This window comes from Danio aesculapii, chromosome 11 (assembly GCF_903798145.1).
Source record: "Danio aesculapii chromosome 11, fDanAes4.1, whole genome shotgun sequence".
In the NCBI taxonomy this organism is placed as follows: Eukaryota; Metazoa; Chordata; class Actinopteri; order Cypriniformes; family Danionidae; genus Danio; species Danio aesculapii.
Window position 1 is genome coordinate 16,332,858 of NC_079445.1, and position 18,699 is coordinate 16,351,556.

Sequence of the window (18,699 nt, forward strand, 5' to 3'; positions counted from 1 at the left end):
AACAAACCAGGCAGCTTTTCTCATTAAATAACAACATACAATATTTTAACACACAACATCAATCAATAAAATAAATCTTTAAAGACATATAAATCACCAGGCCATTCATCTGTCATCATAGACCTCAGCCGTCCTCCCCTTCTCTAAAAGTTGATCCCTTCCTGGGGCTCAGAGCAGCCAGGTGAGTCTGAGCTGCAGTGACACACAATCAGCAACAACTTCAGCATGATACACAAGTACATCAGTGAGCAGAAAGCGTAGTGGACAGTTATAGTTACCAGCAATAGACGGAGAAAGATCATAAATCAGCCTGGCACAGACTGTAGAGAGAGAGAGAGGGAGAGAGAAAGAGAGAGACTCCAGACGGACCGCATTGCAGAGCAGGCAGAGATCATCGTAGCAGAGCATGAGTGTAGAAATGGAGGAGTGGACCAGTTTGGGGATGGACGAGAGCGAGAGAGACAGCAGCACCAGTCATGATGAGGATGATGAAGAACCAGAGGACGAAGACCAACCTGACACTGAGGGACTGTGCAGGGAGCTGGTGCAAGGTAATGCCGAAAGAAGAGGAGGCTAGTGTGACTTATTCATAGGAGAGATCACATGCTGGAAGGCAGTGAGGAGAGAAAGAGACTCTCTTTAGTAGTTAAAAATTAAATGTCTGTAAAGGAATTTTTTTTTGCCCTTTTTTGGGTTGTCAGTGTTGTTAAACGTTTAAAAAATATTGTGACATTGTTTTGTCCTTGTTTTGTATAATACTTGAAACACATGGGTTTCTGAACATTCAGAGTGTTTTGACCTTGTGGATTTCATCTCTAACAGACATACATTAGGTGTATAATAGGATCAACTGCATTGTTTTTGACTTTATTGACTTATTAGATGATACTGACATGCTGTGCTTATTCGATAAATTGTCATTATCGTCTGCAAAGGAATTTGCTTGCCTTTTTCTGAGGTTTCTGTCTTGCTCCACCTTTAACATGTGGTGTTTTTGTAGTGTGTTTTTGTCAGAGAGATAGAGTGAAGTATTTTTGACCTTGTTGATTGCATATCTAAAAATTTAATATATTAGGATAAATTGCAGACTTTATTTATGAAAGCATTAATTATGCAGGGCATGTAATTATCAGCTACAAAGGAATTTCTATGATATTTTGAAGTTCTCAATGTTGTTTACCTGCATTCATGCATACTGGTGTTTTTGTACACTGTGATTTTCTCATTATGATGGAAACGCATGACGTTCTAGACTGACCGACTGAGGTGTTTTTGACCTTGTGGATTGCATCTCTAATAGACATATACAGTATAGGAGTATAATAGGATAAGCTGCTGATATTTGGGCATTATTAATCGTAGAGTGTATCGAACATTCACAGCATGTCAGTAAATTATCATTATAAACTGTAAAGGAATTTACACAACCTTTTTTTGACATTCTCAGTGTTGTTTCACCTTAAACATGTGGCTTTTGTAAAGTGTGATTTTGCCAGAGGTGTTTTTGACCTTGTTGATTGCATCTCTAAAATACAGAATATATTAGGAAAAAATGCAGATACACTCAAGAAACTACTTTTATAAAATAAGCTGAAACAAGACAGTTATTGAGATTTTTTGGGGACAACTTGATTGTTTTATCCTCTTAAATTTGTTAGTTAACCTAATCATGAATGAATTGTGTGGGACCCTGCATTTTACAGTGTTTGTTTGACTTTATTTATTCATGAGAGCATTAAATGTGCAGAGCAACTCAGTAAACTATGATTATCATCTGTAACTGAATTTTTCTGAGGTTCTCAATGAGATTACAGTGTTTTTGTGCAGTGTGATTTTGACTTGTTTCACATTATGATGGAAACATTTGAGGTTCCAGACTGACTGAGGTTTTAAGTTGATTTGTATCTCTAAAATATGGAATGTGACTGGATAAATATTGAACAGTCATTTTTATTAAAGTGAGCTAAATTGACTAGCATTAATTTTATAATTTTTTAAATTAGCAATATGTAAATTTAGTTTTTTAACTATATTTATGAATTTTAATGCAACATTACAGTGGAAAAGAAAAGCATAATTATATTAAAAAGTATAAATAATTTCAACTTAAGTACATACATAGTGTAAAAACATTCTAAAGATAATATTTGTTTAGGACAGCTACTCTTTCACTGTCAAGGTAATTTATTTCTCAAAAATGCATATATAATTTTAAGAACAGAACTTCATAGAAAAACATTTTAATAGTTTTTTTCTGCCATATATACATTAAAGCATACAGGATTCATTGCCTGTACCCAAAGGCTTAATCACTTCCTGTCCAGTCAGTTTATCCTGCCCACAGAAGCTCAGTCCAGTATTAGTAGTATGGACTACTGTCTTAATGTCCCTAATTCTGTCATTGACGTAAATCACACTCCTTTTAGGCCAGGTGAGCAGTTTAGCAGCGACTCGGGTCACTGACCCAAGACACATGCTGACACTAATGATTACTCTGTATACATTCTGCTTTTGCTTCAGCATTTGTATGAGAAAATTACAGTTTCAGTTTCTAAATGTCTGCCAAACCCATCATGTTTATTCTCATTCTCGAGTTAATTAGGTCTGTTTATTTGATATTTTTGTCTTTATAATGTTGTTTATGATTTGTTCTTTTAAATGGTAATAATGGCTTATATATTTTGTTATCTACATAGCTTGCAATGATATAGTCAGTTTCATTTAGGAATTTGCATTTAGCTTTATTTTTCCTGTCGTCAGCAACTTTATCAGGTCTTTTTAATTTGACTTGCTATCGCCTCATTTCTGCAGTGCATTTGTCTGCCGCTGGTGTTGAAGGTTAAAGCTTTATTACTGTAGCTTCTGCTGAGTAGCCATTCGCAGAGCAAAGAAACACTGCCAAGCTCTTATTTTAGCAAACTCAAACACGCCTCATTCCAGTTGAAATTTGATTATGCCTCAAGGAAAAACAAGAACCGACCGAGTAGAAATACCTGTCCTGAAAAAAGGCAGCAAAAAGATATTGTATTTATTAGGGAAGAGATAAAATAAAAAAAGTGAGCAGTTTTTATGGTTAAAAACAATCCAAGTGGTCACCTTAGAATTATAAATTGTATCTGACATTTTTGTCAAAATTGAGTTATTGACATCTTATTAAATGACAACTTATTTACATTATGGGATGCTTTTTTATAAGTTGTTTACATTGTAAGACTTTTTATTCCAAAATCAAATGTTACACACATACTGTTTGCTATGGAATGCAAAAACTTTGAAGCTCAATATCTCAAAATCATTCAGAACGCAGATAGAACCTTATAATTCCAAGGTAACAAAAAAAAGTGTTTTTGTTGCATGCCTTAGTGGTCCAATCAATACCATTGTGTTTTCCTTAATGCACGTTATTTATATCAGATAAAGGATATATTTCATACTACAATATATTTAACCAAATGTAATTTAGTATTATGTTTCATTTTTTTTTTATAATTTTGCTTAATTTTTTATAGTATTTTATTAACTGAATTTTAAGAAAATGAAAAATACATCCTGTAATCTGATCTAGAAAAGGTATTATTGTTTATTTTTCACACATTTATAAAACCAGATATTTGCAGAATTTTAATATCTGAATTTTTCCTGTTTGAATTTACATTTTTATACTCAACAGGGTAGTAACTGTCATTTTATGATAATTGTATTTAGTTTGTATACAAATATTGTATATAGTTTTAATGCATGTTGCACATTGTAATGCCTATAATTATATTATGATATATTATATTCAAAGGTGCAGTACAGTATGTAAGTTTGACACCCAGTGGTTGAACTATGTATTGCATTTCTGGATCAAAACACATGCAACCCCAGGTTGTCATATTGAGGATCAACAGGAGCGAGCTATCGAGCCTAAACGCTGATTTAAATTGTGTTCTAAATAAAAGCAACTGCACGCGATAGAAGAAGTATTTTCATATTTAAAGAATTTTTTGTCCTAACCAACACCTGGAATTTATATTTTAGAAACTGTTTCTATTTTTTGCAGCTGAACAAAAAAAAGCTTCATGATATGATCACCTCATGTGCTTTATTCAGTGCTAAATCCTAACAGTGTGAGTTTGAATGCCATTTTACATGAAATTTATTGTCATACTACTGAAAGCAGCAGCAGACAGTTTACCTCAGATAAACCATTTGAAATTGAACTTTAGAACTGTGAAATGATGCAAATCAACACATATGAGTGATTCAGCATGTACATGTAATAATGTTAAAAAGAGTTTTAATATGTATTATTTAGATTATAAATTTCATTTTGTGAGTGCGTGTGTATTCTGTGCTTCTGAATGGATGTATTTAACTTTCTTTCTGGTTTCATCTGGTGCACACAGATAAATTGCTTATCACTGCAAATCTCATCATGTAGCGTGTTGTTAGGACACGGGGTTGTAATGTAACCTGCTCACCTAATGTTTACGGTCATAATATTTATATTATTTGCTATTTAATAACCACCTCATGTGGAACTCTGAATCTGTGTCTCATTTCGGAGTCTGCTATTATCCACCGGAGGTTGCATGCTTTGAGAGCCTCTCACACTAAATGAATGAAACATGCGGTTTTCCATCAAGGCAACACAGGGTGCTGAAATATAATTGGCTAAACTGGCATTGGGCTGATTAAAAAAACAAAACAAAGACAGACGTTATGGCACGTAACACACATTTTCAAAGCAGAATATCTGACTTTAGCATTGTTTTTCAAATAAACAAGAATTTTCACTTGACATGTTTCTTAAATATCTGCAAACATATTATGGTATTTTATGATTTAGAAGAGTGAAAAACTTACAGCACCTTTAAAGAAAGAAAAATATTCCTAGCTTGAAATCGCTTTAGAAGATTCAGGCCTGATAACTTTCTGTCAGTAGAGATAACGGTGAGAGAATTACCCCTTAATATGGATCAGATTGAGAGGCTCATGTTTTTGTCTGCATAGACCAGACGTCTGGTCGGGGCTGAGTCATTTTGAATCTACAGTCCTGTATGCAGTTCTTCAGTTTTATTAGCCCTTTTTGATGCATTTGAATATCAGATTATCTAGCACAATAATTTTATTGCATTTTTAAAAAATATTTCATTATGAGCCCATCAGCCAACCTTATTCTGCTTGTTAACATTCTTTTATGTGTTTTTTTTTACCTCTGCAGTGCTGTGTTCAGAGAGAGTTGGTCAAATCACAAAGACGTATCATGACATTGAGGCAGTTACACATCTGCTGGAAGAGGTGAGAGAGCCCATGTCTTTTTTACAGTCTCAGATTTTGGTGCAAATAATCATAAATGATTCAGCGATGACATAATAAAAGTCTTATAACTGCATGTGTTTTACTGCAGAAAGAGCGGGATCTGGAATTGGCAGCCCGGATAGGCCAGTCGCTGCTCAAGCAGAATAAAACCCTGACTGAAAGCAACAAACTACTGGACGAACAGCTGGAGAGTACCAAGGAAGAGGTCTGAATTGTTATACTGTACATAGCTACAACAATAATAAAACACAAGTAAAACCATAAAACTAAAATCATTTATTGTAATAAAGTAAATGTTAAAGTGGTCTATATGTAATTGTGCTCTTTTACAAAGTCTTGATTCTGTTTGGGGGTGGGTGAGGGAAAACACACGCTTTTAACAAATTTTACATTATTATAAAACCTTTTTCCCCCAGCTTGGTACAAACGGCTCGATTAGATTTGGCTTTGATGAAGACAGTAAATGACACCAAATATTTTGTTGTTGGTTAGCTGTCCCAATGCATTGTGACTGACAAACATGTTAGATTGACAAGGGGTGTGGAATTAATGAAACACAAAGTAGCCTAGTCTGTTTTTATTGCTTGTAAAATATATGCTGACATCTATGGCATCAATGATCATTTCACATATAATTTGACAACAGACACATGCTTTTAAGCTAACTAAAATGTTTGCTCCACTCTTTTCCAAGTTAAACAGGCACTTGCTTTCATGTATTTTGGGAGAAGTTGATGAGATTATGTGTTTTAAATCCAGCAGCTCTAATCTCTCCACTGCACATACACATATACGTCATAAATCAACTAAAATGATGATTATTAAAATGTTTGAACAGTGCAATATGTTTTACATATATATTTAATAATTGGAATATGAAATATTTGGTAATATCAATTTAGGCCGAGAATACTGTTTTAGAGGATTGCGTAGAAGCTTTGCATGCATGGATATAGCAAGACATAAAATATCAGAGTTGTAACGTTATTGATGTTCCCCTTCATATGGGAACTTCAACGTGTGTCTGTTATTAAACAGACTTTTGGGAGTGCTTTAGACGACCAATCACATCTGAAGATAAGAAAACGGGCCAATGAAATGCCAATTGAATTGGCGGAGCTTAGCTCCACAGCTGAAACTGATGAGCCAATTAGGGCTATATCAGTCGGCTGCTGGAGCCAGCTCATCAGAATTGTTGCTTCAGACCCGATCTGAGACTGAAGAACCCTTCTGCTGAGCTGACTTCCAACATTGAAGAAAGCATTATTCTCACCAGTGCGAGGGAAGACGTTCTAGCGGCGGTCGAGCTGGGTTTCCCGTCCCCTTGGCGTTTCGCTGGTGACCTGAAAGAGCAGTTTGTTAAAAGAGCAGAATTCCCTAAGAGAGCACACGGTCGTGCAGCGCGTCTTTTTAAAGATGTCGTTTCGACCGTGCGTTTCTGGATGCGGTGGTTTCCTCTCCCCGGATGACAGGCACGAGTACTGCGTCACATGCTTGGGGGTCCAACATGTTGATGCGGTGCTCGCGGACAGTTCTTGCCCGCATTGCGATGGCTTGACTGTTGCGCAACTGAGGTCGCGGCGAGCTCTTTTATTAGGGCAAGTCACCCCTGCTGCTCCCCGCCAAGCGGTTAGCACTCGGGCAGGCCTGAGGGTTACAGTGGGGGCTAATCCGTCGCCTTCGGGCCCGCGGACCCCTCGCTCCTCGTCAGTGCGCTCTGTTTCTGCTTCGAGTGTTAGCGCTGGTCCATCCTCTGGGTTGGCCGCGCTCTCATTAGATGACACCGGGGACGTGATGTCCATCGCTGCATCGGAGGGCGGGCTGACATGCTCTGATGAAGATCCGGACCCCCTGCCACCCTCCGGGGTTATCAGTGAGGTTTCGGATCTGGAGTCGGACATGTTAGCCGTGTTATTCCGGGCTGCTTCGGCCGTGGGACTGGAGATGGCTTGTCCCCCAGAACCGGGGCCGGACCGCTTAGATGGGTGTTACGTGGGGGTGAAGAAGGCGAAGCCTTTTAGACCCCCCGTCCCCTTCTTCCCGGAGGTACACAGAGAGCTCACGCAGGCATGGAGGGCACATTTTTCTGCCCGGTCCTCGTGCGCTCCCGCTCTCACCTCCCTCGATGACGGAGCGGCCAGGGGTTATGAGGCGACTCCCCAGGCGGAGCGTGCTCTGTCCGCAGAGCTGCTCCACTCGGAGAGGTCCGCCCTCACTCCCTTCCAAAGCGTGCAGGTTATCTGAGTCTCTCACGGCCAGAGCCTGCACTGCTGCGGGCCAGGCCACCTCCGCTCTGCACGCTATGGCCACCTATCAACGCTACCAAGCCGAGAAGCTGGCCAAGATGCAGGAGGGCGGTTCTCCCCCAGGCTTGCTGCATGAGCTCCGCACGGCAACCGATTATGCTCTCATGACTATTAAATCGGCTGCTCGTGCCCTGGGGAAGACGATGGCCACATTAGTGGTCCAGGAATGCCACCCCTGGCTGAGCTTGGCTATATGAGAGACGTTGACAAAGCTTGCTTTCTTAACGCTCCCGTATCCCAGGCCGGCCTTTTCGGCGACACCGTCGGGGAGTTCACCCAGGAATTCTCCGCGGTGAAAAGCAGTCCAAGGCGAGGGGTGAGGTCATCTATCAGCGGGCTCGAAAAACTGCTCCTCCCGCTGCCCCTTCCGCTGCGGTTGCTCTTCGCCGAGGGCGTCCACCCGCGGCTTCATCTGCTCCGCTTTCGCTGCCCGCTCCGGCCAGGCGGCAATGCCGAGCCTCCCGCGGGACTGCAACGCCCCCGCCCCAGGGCGCCGCTAAGTCCAGTAAACGGACCGCGAAGCGTTCCTGGGACGGGCCATTCGGAAAAGAGGGGACCAGCTCTTTCCTCGGTGGGGGGCCGAGGATTATTAAATCAGTCCACAACGACTTTAAACTCCTCGCTGCCGGCCCCTGGGCTGGCGGCAACCAAATTTCCAAAAGAGCAGTTTCCTCTCTCTCCGGATGCGCGAGCCCGAGTACTGCCAGTCTGGGACGCTCCGCCTTTCAGCTCGCAGCACCGGGACCCTTCGCCTCAGGCCCTCAGAGTGCAGCAGGACGGACTCCTTTCTCTCACTCTGGCCTCACCGCGGGATCCAGGGAGGAAGGTAAGAGAAATTCTCTTATTTTCAGCTCTTCCCCGGGACGCACCGCTTCCCGGGATGAGCACTCCCATCCCGAGCTGCCCCTCCGCTGGCACGTCAGTGATCGCTCCGATGGTGCCATTAGCGCGCGCTCTGCCAGCCTGGTTAGCGCTGCCCAGCGCATCGCGGTGGCTCATACGGACGGTCAGACTCGGCTATGCGATTCAGTTCGCTATTCGCCCTCCCAAGTTCACGGGTGTCCTTTTCACGAGGGTGATCCCCGTGAGCGCCCCTGTCTTGCGAGAGGAGATTGCGGTCCTCCTGGCGAAGGACGCAATCGAGCAGGTCCCTCCAGCCGAGATGGAGTCCGGGTTCTACAGCCCGTATTTCATCGTGCCAAAAAAGAGCGGGGGGTTAAGACCAATCCTAGATCTGCGCAGACTGAACTGTCATTTATACTAAATGCTTTCAGAATGCTTACGCAGAAACGCTTGCTTCAGAGCGTCCGTCCACAAGATTGGTCTGCAGCCATAGACCTGAAGGACGCGTATTTTCATGTCTCTATTCTTCCACGCCACCGCCCTTTTCTCCGGTTTGCGTTCGAAGGACGAGCGTGGCAGTACAAAGTCCTCCCCTTCGGGCTCTCTCTGTCTCCGCGGGTTTTCTCCAAGCTCGCGGAGGGTGCTCTGCGCCACTGCGGCTTGCGGGCATCCGCACACTCAACTATCTCGATGACTGGCTCATTCTAGCCTCTTCTCGCGATCAGTTGATTATGCACAGAGTCAAAGTGCTTCGGCACCTCGACCAGTTGGGGTTTCAGGTCAACCGAGAGAAGAGCAAACTTTGCCCTGTGCAGAGGATCTCTTACCTCGGGCTGGAGCTGGATTCGGTTGCTATGGTTGCGCGCCTCTCCGAGGAGCGCGCCAGGCTAATGCTTTCCTGTGTAACGAGCTCCACAGGAAAATAGTGGTCCCACTGAAATGTTTTCAGAGGCTCCTGGGGCATATGGCATCCGCAGCCGCGGTCTCGCCGCTCGGTTTGCTTCATATGAGACCACTTCAGCGTTGGCTTCGCGATCGAGTCCCCAGACGGGCATGGCGCGCGGGTACGCACCGGGTGAACATCACTCTGCTGTGTCTCCGCACCCTCAGCCCCTGGACGGATCTGGCTTTTCTACGGGCCGGAGTGCCCCTAGGGCTAGTATCCAGGCATGTTGTCGTAATGACACATGCCTCCAGCACGGGCTGGGGGGCCGTGTGCAACGAGCATGCAGCCGCGGGTTCGTGGTCCGGACCCCGCCTGCATTGGCATATCAACTGCCTGGAGCTGTTGGCAGTGTATCTGGCTCTCCGCCGCTTTTTTCCGGTGTTGGAGCAGAAACACATGCTGGTCAGGACGGACAGCATGGCGGCGGTGGCTTATATCAACCATATGGAGGGTAGGCGCTCTCGCCGCATGCCTCAGCTCGCTCGCCGTCTGCTCCTTTGGAGTCACACGCGGCTGAAATCACTGTGTGCCATTCACATCCCGGGCGAGCTCAACCGTGCAGCCGATGCGCTCTCACGGCAGCTAGTGTCCCGAGGAGAATGGAGACTCCACCCCGATTCGGTCCAGCTGATATGGGCGCGCTTTGGGGAAGCCCAGATCGATCTGTTGCTTCCACCGAGAACGCACATTGCCAGCTGTTTTATTCCCTGACCGAGGCACCCCTCGGCACGGATGCACTGGCTCACAGCTGGCCATCGGGCACGCGCAAATATGCGTTTCCCCCAGTGAGCCTAAACGCACAAACTTTGTGCAAAGTCAGGGAGGACGAGGAGCAGGTCTTGTTTGTTGCGCCCCTCTGGCCCAACCGGACCTGGGTTTCGGAGCTCACACTCCTCGCGGCGGCCCCTCCTTGGCGCATTCCCCTAAGGGAGGACCTCCTCTCTCAGGGACGGGGCACCATCTGGCACCCACGCCCAGATCTCTGGAACCTCCACGTGTGGTCCATAGACGGAGCGCGGAGGACTTTGGTGACTTACCGCCCGCGGTACTTAACACCATCACTCAGGCTAGAGCACCCTCTACGAGGCATGCCTACGCCCTGAAGTGGAGTCTATTCTCTGAGTGGTGCGCTTCTCCCCGAGAAGACCCCCGAACTTGCCAGATTAGCATTGTGTTATCCTTCCTTCAGGATAAGCTGGAGCGTAGGCTGTCACCCTCCACACTGAAGGTTTACGTGGCGGCATCTCCGCTCATCATGACGCGGTGGATGGCAACACGCTCGGGAAGCATGATCTAATCATCCGATTCCTCAGAGGCGCGCGGCGATTAAATCCATCCCGCCCCCCTCTCATGCCCTCTTGGATCTCTCTTTAGTCCTGGTGGCTGCAGAGAGATCTGTTTTAGCCACTCGATTCTGTATTCTGTCATTATGACAGCTCTGCTGATCGCATTGGCGCCATTCAAGAGAGTTGGGGATCTGGAGGCATTTTCGGTCAGCGAATCGTGCCTTGAATTCGGGCCGGGTTACTCTCACGTTGTCCTGAGACCCCGACCTGGCTATGTGCCCAAGGTTCCTACCACCCCATTTATAGATCAGGTGGTGAACCTGCAAGCGCTGCCTGCGGAGGAGGCAGGCTCAGCCCACTCACTGCTTTGTCCCGTTCGCGTTTTGCGCCTTTACGTGGAACGAACGCAAAATGTAAGATCATGTGAACAGCTCTTTATCTGTTATGGTGGCCGGCAGAAGGGAAGTGCCGTGTCAAAACAGAGGTTGGCCCACTGGTTAGTTGATGCCATCGCCCTCGCTTATCAATGCCAGGGCGAGCCGCGCCCCCCTAACGTGAGAGCGCACTCCACTAGAGGTGTCGCTTCCTCATTGGCGTTAGCACGCGGCGCCTCTCTCACAGATATCTGCAGAGCTGCGGGTTGGGCGACACCTAACACATTTGCGAGGTTTTATAACCTCCGAGTGGAGCCGTTTTTTCCCGGTTATTGGGGAATCCCAATCAATCGGGGGAGAATTAAGCTCGGTGTCACAAACGCTTGCTGCGCCAGGCTCCCTAAACCGGAGATGCGTGCGCTTTTTCCTATTCTACTAGTAAGTTTCCCTTCTCAGGCGAACCCTAGAGAATTCCTCCGAGGCCCCCAGCATCGACTCAGCGGAGGAGTCGAGTGCATGGCTCAGTGTGCGGTTGGTATGCCCATTAGGTCTACACGCATATTGAGGATCGGTGCCAGCTATGTGCATCCCCATTTGGTGATGTCATATGCATTATTACCACGGTGTGTTCTCCCTTATTAGGCGGTCCCGTGTCTTCCCTAAACCGCTAACCAGCTTATCATATGTAGCACTCCCCCTCATTAGGGCTAGTCCATATGTCTCCTTACCATCAGGTCTCCCCTTTTAGGGTAGCAGGTGGTCTCCGCTGCGTCCTCCCCCTTCGGGGACTGGCACGCTTTCCCAACGTACTGTCGTATTTCCAAAATCCCTAGTCTATATTAGCTAGGTAAAAGCACACTTACGACCCCCGATTTAAAACTTTTATTCCCATGTAATGGTAATATGTTGGGCCTAGGGGACGTTGGAAGGTTGCGCTCTTGGTGATGTCAGTGCGCTCACGCTTTGGCTTGGCAAACTACACATCAGGGACGCGACAGGCTTAGCTGCTGTGGCGCTTTCCATACAGTCTCCCAAAAGTCTGTTTAATAACAGACACACGTTGAAGTTCCCATATGAAGGGGAACGTCCTGGTTACGTACGTAACCCACGTTCCCCGAATAGGGAACGGAGACGTGTGTCTCCACTGCCACAGCACCTGAGTCTCCAGCTGGGAGCTGAGCGATCGGCTCTTCAGCAGGCAAATTCTGATGAGCTGGCTCCAGCAGCCGACTGATATAGCCCTAATTGGCTCATCAGTTTCAGCTGTGGAGCTAAGCTCCGCCAATTCAATTGGCATTTCATTGGCCCGTTTTCTTATCTTCAGATGTGATTGGTCGTCTAAAGCACTCCCAAAAGTCTGTTTAATAACAGACACACGTCTCCGTTCCCTATTCGGGGAACGTGGGTTACGTACGTAACCAGGACGTTTTGTCCCTCCCCAAACATTTACATTTTTATTTATATGGTTCTTACATTTAATTAATTTTACCTAGTTTACAAGCATTCTCATTTTCATTTAAGTTTAACTTGATACACTCAAATAAGTAGAGCTAAATTATAAATGACAGAATTACTAAAACTTAATTAAGATGAAATCGTGCCGCATACTAACGCTGATAACTATTATTATTATTTTTTTTGTGAAATATTTTTGGTGTTTTTGTAGCTTAACACACTAGTTTTGTGAGCTGAGCATTGTAAATGTGTCAATGCTACTTTTGTTTCAATAAAATGATCAGGTTTGAGTAATAATGACAGCATTTATATTTTTGTTCACTGTAAAAAATATTGATTAATTATCAGTTTTCCATATTTTGTGATTCATGTTTATTTATTTATTTTTTATTTTTTTCCCCATTTATTTCGCCTTTTGAATTGTATTGTGGGATCTTGATCTTTCTTCCAACAACTTTTAACCTTGAAAAGTTAGTGACATTTAATAATAAATTTAATAACACATTTACTATTAAAGGAATATATTGTCTGCGTTTGTGTTGCATATTAAGGTACAAAAATCTATTAAATAAAAAAGTCATGAACTGTCAGTGCATTTTCTGTTATTTTGCAGACTTATTTCTCTATATATCATTTCTTATACATTATGTTATTTCAAACTACTAAAATGTCAATAAAAGTCACTTTGTTAAACTATACAGTTGAATTTTCAACATCAAAAGTTGAAAGAGCAGAGATCAAGGTCCCATAATGCAATTTCCAACTGTAAATAAATGGAAAACAATTGTGAATCACAAAATATTGAAACTGTTAATTAACAGATATGTTTTACAGTGCGTTATTTGTTCAAACTAAGCACAATTTCCCATAATTGATCATCATTTAAATTAACGATCAATTAATTGATTAATTGTTAACCCTAATAATGATTTTTAAACCACACTGAACTGAGCTAAACTGAACTGAACTTAAACACTACAAACTGAACTACACTGTTCCAATTTACTGTGACCTTTTTATGTTAAGCTGCTTTGACACAATCTACATTGTAAAAGCGATATACAAATAAAGGTGAATTGAATTGAATAATAATGTGTCTACTTTAGTCATGTCTTTTGGAACAGACGTTAAACCGAGGTCTTAAATCTCTGTGGTCATTAAAAATCCTATGGCACTTCCTGTAAAGAGTAGGGGTCTAACCCCGGTGTCCTTGCCAAATTCCCTCCATTGGCCCTTACCCATCATGGCCTTCCAATCATCTCCATCCACTGAATTGGCTCTATTACCTGTAGCAGGTGTGTGGTAAGCGCACTGGCGCCGTTGTCCTGTGGCTGCTGTCGCATCATACAAGTGGATGGTGCACACTGGTGGTGGTATGGAGAGACCCCCTCTCATAATTGTGAAGAGCTTTGGCTGTATGGCCATACACAATAAATACGCTTTATAAATACACATTACATTACACTTGACATCACATATTGTGTAAATTACACTCAAAATGCTGCATCTACAGATATAATGGAGATTTTTGCGTAACTACTCAGCAAGGTTTTATGCATCCCAAATACACAACGACAACGTCAAGAGAGGGCCTCGATAAGTAAATATAAACTGCACACACTTGACTATGTCATTTGTGAAGTTGTTTGTCTCACTGCGCATAGCATAACTTTATAACTTTTTATCCTTTAATGATATCCATGCCTAAAGATCCATCGATTAAAGGGGTTATTGACAATTAATCCATCATTTAGTAATTGTTAACATCCCTAGTTCAAACCCTTGTGTTAGTGTTATGTAATCTAAAGCAGCATTTGACTTTAAATGTCTGGCATGTTTTATAAGTAGATTTGTCCTTCTTACTGATATGATGCATTAAAATGGACTTTAAGGCTGATCATGGGTCTGTTCTCACAGATTGCCCAGCTGCGTCATGAGCTCTCCATGAGAGATGATCTCCTGCACTTTTATGCCAGCACTGAAGATATAGAGCATGCCTCAGAAACACTGTAAGTCTAACATACAGACACACACATACAGTAGTGATCGGCAACATCATTCTGCCATATACTGATAACTGTTTTCTCCACTGTCAGGCTTATAAGAAATGATTCATCCTCATCTCTCAGCAACTACATCAATTATGACTTCCTGCAGCAGAAACTCAAAGGTCTGGAGGAAGAGAACTTCAAGCTGCGCACAGAGGTGTGTTTACATTCATATATACAGTCAGTGTTGGGTAAGTTACTTCAAAAAAGTAATTAATTACTAATTATATGATTAAAATTGTGTTTAAATAACTTTTCTAATTACTTTATAAATAAACAAATTTATTCAGTTAGCTGACTCAGTTCTAATTAAAATTCCTAGACATCTCAACGCGTAAAGTCTATTCTTTACGCGTTGAGATGTCTAGGAATTTTGTCTAGGAATAAAAACTGTTTTGTTTTTTTAAATCTAGTCAAACATGGTCTTTATTTAAAAAATATATAATTAAGAAAGAACAATGCATGTATCAAAACAAAAAATACATACTATATTGGCATCAATTTCTTACCCAATTCATTGTTTCTTAAGCAATGTGCAAATGAGAAATAAATTTTACCTCCTTTAGTTGAGAAATTTAATTATTATGTAAAATATCTGAATATAAATTCATGAACTTATTTGTCACTTGATTCTTTTTTTCTTAAGCATGTGCAGTTGATAAATGTAATTTTCTATAGTTGAAACATTGAATTTTTCAGCAAAATATATTTGTATAATAAAAAAATGCAATACAAATTTATACAATACGGTTGCATTTATGTACAGTATTTAAGGTAAGTAACTATAATTAATTACCTAAAATAAAAAACCTTACTTTAGTTTTTTCAGCAGATTTAAATGCATTAACTAATTACTTCGTAACTTATTACGTTCAACACTGCACAATGTCAAAAACATACATATAAAAAATGAAGTAGGGGAGAGTGGGAACGAAAGTAATGTGGGACGAAAGTAACAAAGCGATTTTCCTTGAAGCCCAGACAATATTTGCTTTCCAGGCTATAACAGCACATTCAGCTTGCAACCCTTGATGGAGCTGCCAAATATCACCTGATTTCGGCACTGTATCCCACAGTTAGCTCCAAGTTTCAGTTTTTAAGTGCAGAAAGGAAGCTATTGCAGCTATTGTTGTGGTTCTTTTTTCTTAATACAAGTTGTGTTTCTCTTTTCATGTTTCACACTAATGATCAATCTACATGCTATTTAGGACAATAACACATCCTAGAGTTTGCAATGTTTGAGTTTTTTTTTGGCAAGAGTTCCTGTGTGGACGAAAGTAGCAGTTATTTATGTGTTCTACTGCGAAATGCCATACCTTATTTTTTGCATCCACATTAAAGGTTTTCAGTGTTTTGATTAATATGTTTTATAAAATTAATGCATATTGCCAATAATAATAATAAAAAAAATCTTCAAACGTTGTAGACCATTTTAACATTTTTGGTTGTGGGATTGCTTTTGAAACATTTTTGATGGAGCTGAAATTTAAAATGAAAATGCCGTTTTGCAAAATAAAGGACAAAATATATTTGCAGTTAATATTAAAATGGTCATAGTCAAAAATTTTCACAATAAGCAAGATTAAGCCAGTAAATCTAACAAATATTGTTGTTTTGCTTTTAACCCACCCGTGTTACTTTTGTCCCTACTGATGGGTCAAAAGTAAAAATGTGCAATTTATGTTTGAAGTGAAATTATTTTGAAGTTGTTCTACATTTGTTCAAAATACCACCTGATATTAATAGACCACACTTATGAGTTAGTAACCACAGCAAAATATATTTCTGTCTAAAACATTATGTTTTAAAAATTATACTTTCCTTTTCACTCTCCCCTATGTGTTTTCACATCGATCCTTTTTTAGGCGAATGAATTAACATTCGAGACCAGCAATTATGAAGAACAAGAGCAAAGGCTGATGATGGTGTGTGTGGATGAACTCAGTGAGTAAATAACCCACAATGCTGCAGAGCGTCATTCAGAATCTCTAAAAAAGTTTTATATAAAATACCTAACTAACTAAACTTTCCTCTTATCCTCTCTGTCTGATCAGCGTCAGCAAATAAGCAGGTCGTGTCTCTGTCAGAGGATTTGGCGCGTAAGGTGGAAGATTCATTAAGACAACAAGAGGAGATCAGTGCTCTACTGGGACAGATTGTTGATCTGGAGCAGCGCTACAAAGTGGTAAGGCATGCTAATGCTAACACAAACAGACAGACTCTTATTTCTTCATTACACCATTTCTTCACATTTTGGAGTTATAAAATTCTATTTGACTTTTGTGAACACAACCAATCTTATATTATGTGGTATATACATATACAAAAATCATTAGAATATCAAGTAAAGATCTAGTTCCATGAAGATATTTCGTAGCATAAATACATTAAAACCTAATATGCATTAAGCACTTAGACATTTAGACAGATTTAAAGGTGATTTTCTCAATATTCAGATGAACCCTGAGATTCCAAGTATTCCAATAGTTGTATCTCAGCCAACTTGTATCTGTTTTATCCTAACAAAAACCATACATTAATGAAAACTTTTCTTTATTTCAGAAAATGTACCATTAGGATGATATTTTTGTGATCCAGCCTGGTCACATATTTGTATACAAAAAAACAGATTAATTTATATATCCTAATTTACATTTTATGCCGTGTTTGTGATATTTTTATTTAGAAAACTAAAAGGTTCCATTTACAAATGGAACCTGTCAAACTTTAACTTGGTTTCATAAAGCTCTAATTGTGAGCAAACTCTGAAAAAAATGGATTCAAAGATGATTCTTTGGTTTTTACATTTTTTTTTTTTGTTAAGTGGTTGTAAACAATTTATTTGGGCTAAATTTAAACAAACAAATTAAGTTGAACATTACTAAATTTTATTTGTTTAAAATAAGTACATATAAATGTTTTTTCTTTTTTTAATTATTATTTATTGGGGTTTTCATCTTTAATGGATAGACAGTAGAAAGTATTGACTGGAAAGCATAGGGAGCCCTCTTGGCATAGGATCGGCATAGGACCTCAAGGCAGGAATCAAACTCGGGTTGCTGTGAGCACTGGAGTGCTATGTGTTGACGCACTAACCACTATGCCTCTAGTGGCACATATGAATTGTTTGCCACAATTTTGCAGACATCATTTTTTGAATGAATCACTTTGAATGCACACAAAAGGAACAAGCAGGATAATCTCAGAGGCCAAGAGAAGTTAAACATGTTGAAAAATGATAAGAATGCATTTTCACACCTAAAAATGTGCACACATACAGTATCTGTGGGGATGATTGATATATTTTTAAATCCGTTTAAAAACATCTCAACCATTTGAAAAATGAGTCTTTCAACATAATGATTTAGAGGTGCTTTTGTTGTTAAGTGAGATTTTAAGTTAAGATTATTAGTAATTTTAAGTTATTAGTAAAAATGTTGTTGCATAGTTGACAATTTAAATATGCAGTATTTAAATTTTACAATATAAGTCTTAATTTTACTATTTAATTTGACAATATTAAGGCTTAAATAGTCAACAATTAAAAATCCCTACACTGTCAAAATTGTATGGGCAATTAGTCCTGACAACATATGTTTTTAGGTCATTGTAACGCATTAAATTAAGTTAATCATGTTCTAACTTAATTTTTTAAGTTACGCAAGTAGTTTTAAGTCAGTTTAACATAATATAAGTTCAATGGACTCCTAGGGTTAATTTGATTCAACTTAAAAATTAAGGCAACCAGGATTTTTTTACAGTGTACTTGCAAATTTGATAATTTTGACACTGTTTATTTTGAATACCTTTCGTGTCTCTGTCCTTTTCGTGTTCATAAAAGGCTTGTTTTCGATATAAGTTTTCAAAATCAAATGCAAAACTTTTAAAGCTCATTATCTCAGAATTGTCCAGTATGCAAATAGAACCTTATAATTCCAAGGTGGTAATTTCGAGAACACATTTACATAAATACATACAATTTCCATCCATTTTCAGCTCACCACTGAGAACGAGGAGTTAACGCAACATCTGAATGCCTCGCGTGAGTCTCAGTCGCAGCTTAAAACAGAGGTAAAATCCAGCCCAGTTTGCCTTCCAACACCTTTTACATTAAGAATGAACAGTTTTGTGCTT

At 40.9% G+C, this 18,699-nt stretch overlaps 1 protein-coding gene across 2 annotated transcripts in view; it reads left to right on the forward strand.

The window, feature by feature from the left end:
* hap1 (huntingtin associated protein 1) overlaps window positions 1-18,699 on the forward strand; it is a 79,069-nt gene that overhangs the window by 43,570 nt on the left and 16,800 nt on the right. Inside the window, exons 1-8 of one of the 2 annotated variants that reach the window (XM_056467862.1) lie at window positions 195-551; window positions 5,210-5,286; window positions 5,396-5,512; window positions 14,435-14,526; window positions 14,614-14,722; window positions 16,431-16,509; window positions 16,620-16,750; window positions 18,562-18,636. In XM_056467862.1, the coding sequence (XP_056323837.1) occupies window positions 407-551; window positions 5,210-5,286; window positions 5,396-5,512; window positions 14,435-14,526; window positions 14,614-14,722; window positions 16,431-16,509; window positions 16,620-16,750; window positions 18,562-18,636 (825 nt within the window). In that variant the 5' untranslated portion in view covers window positions 195-406. Of the gene's footprint in view, window positions 1-194; window positions 552-5,209; window positions 5,287-5,395; window positions 5,513-14,434; window positions 14,527-14,613; window positions 14,723-16,430; window positions 16,510-16,619; window positions 16,751-18,561; window positions 18,637-18,699 lie in introns of those variants that run through there. The other variant, XM_056467861.1, reaches the window with a different exon arrangement.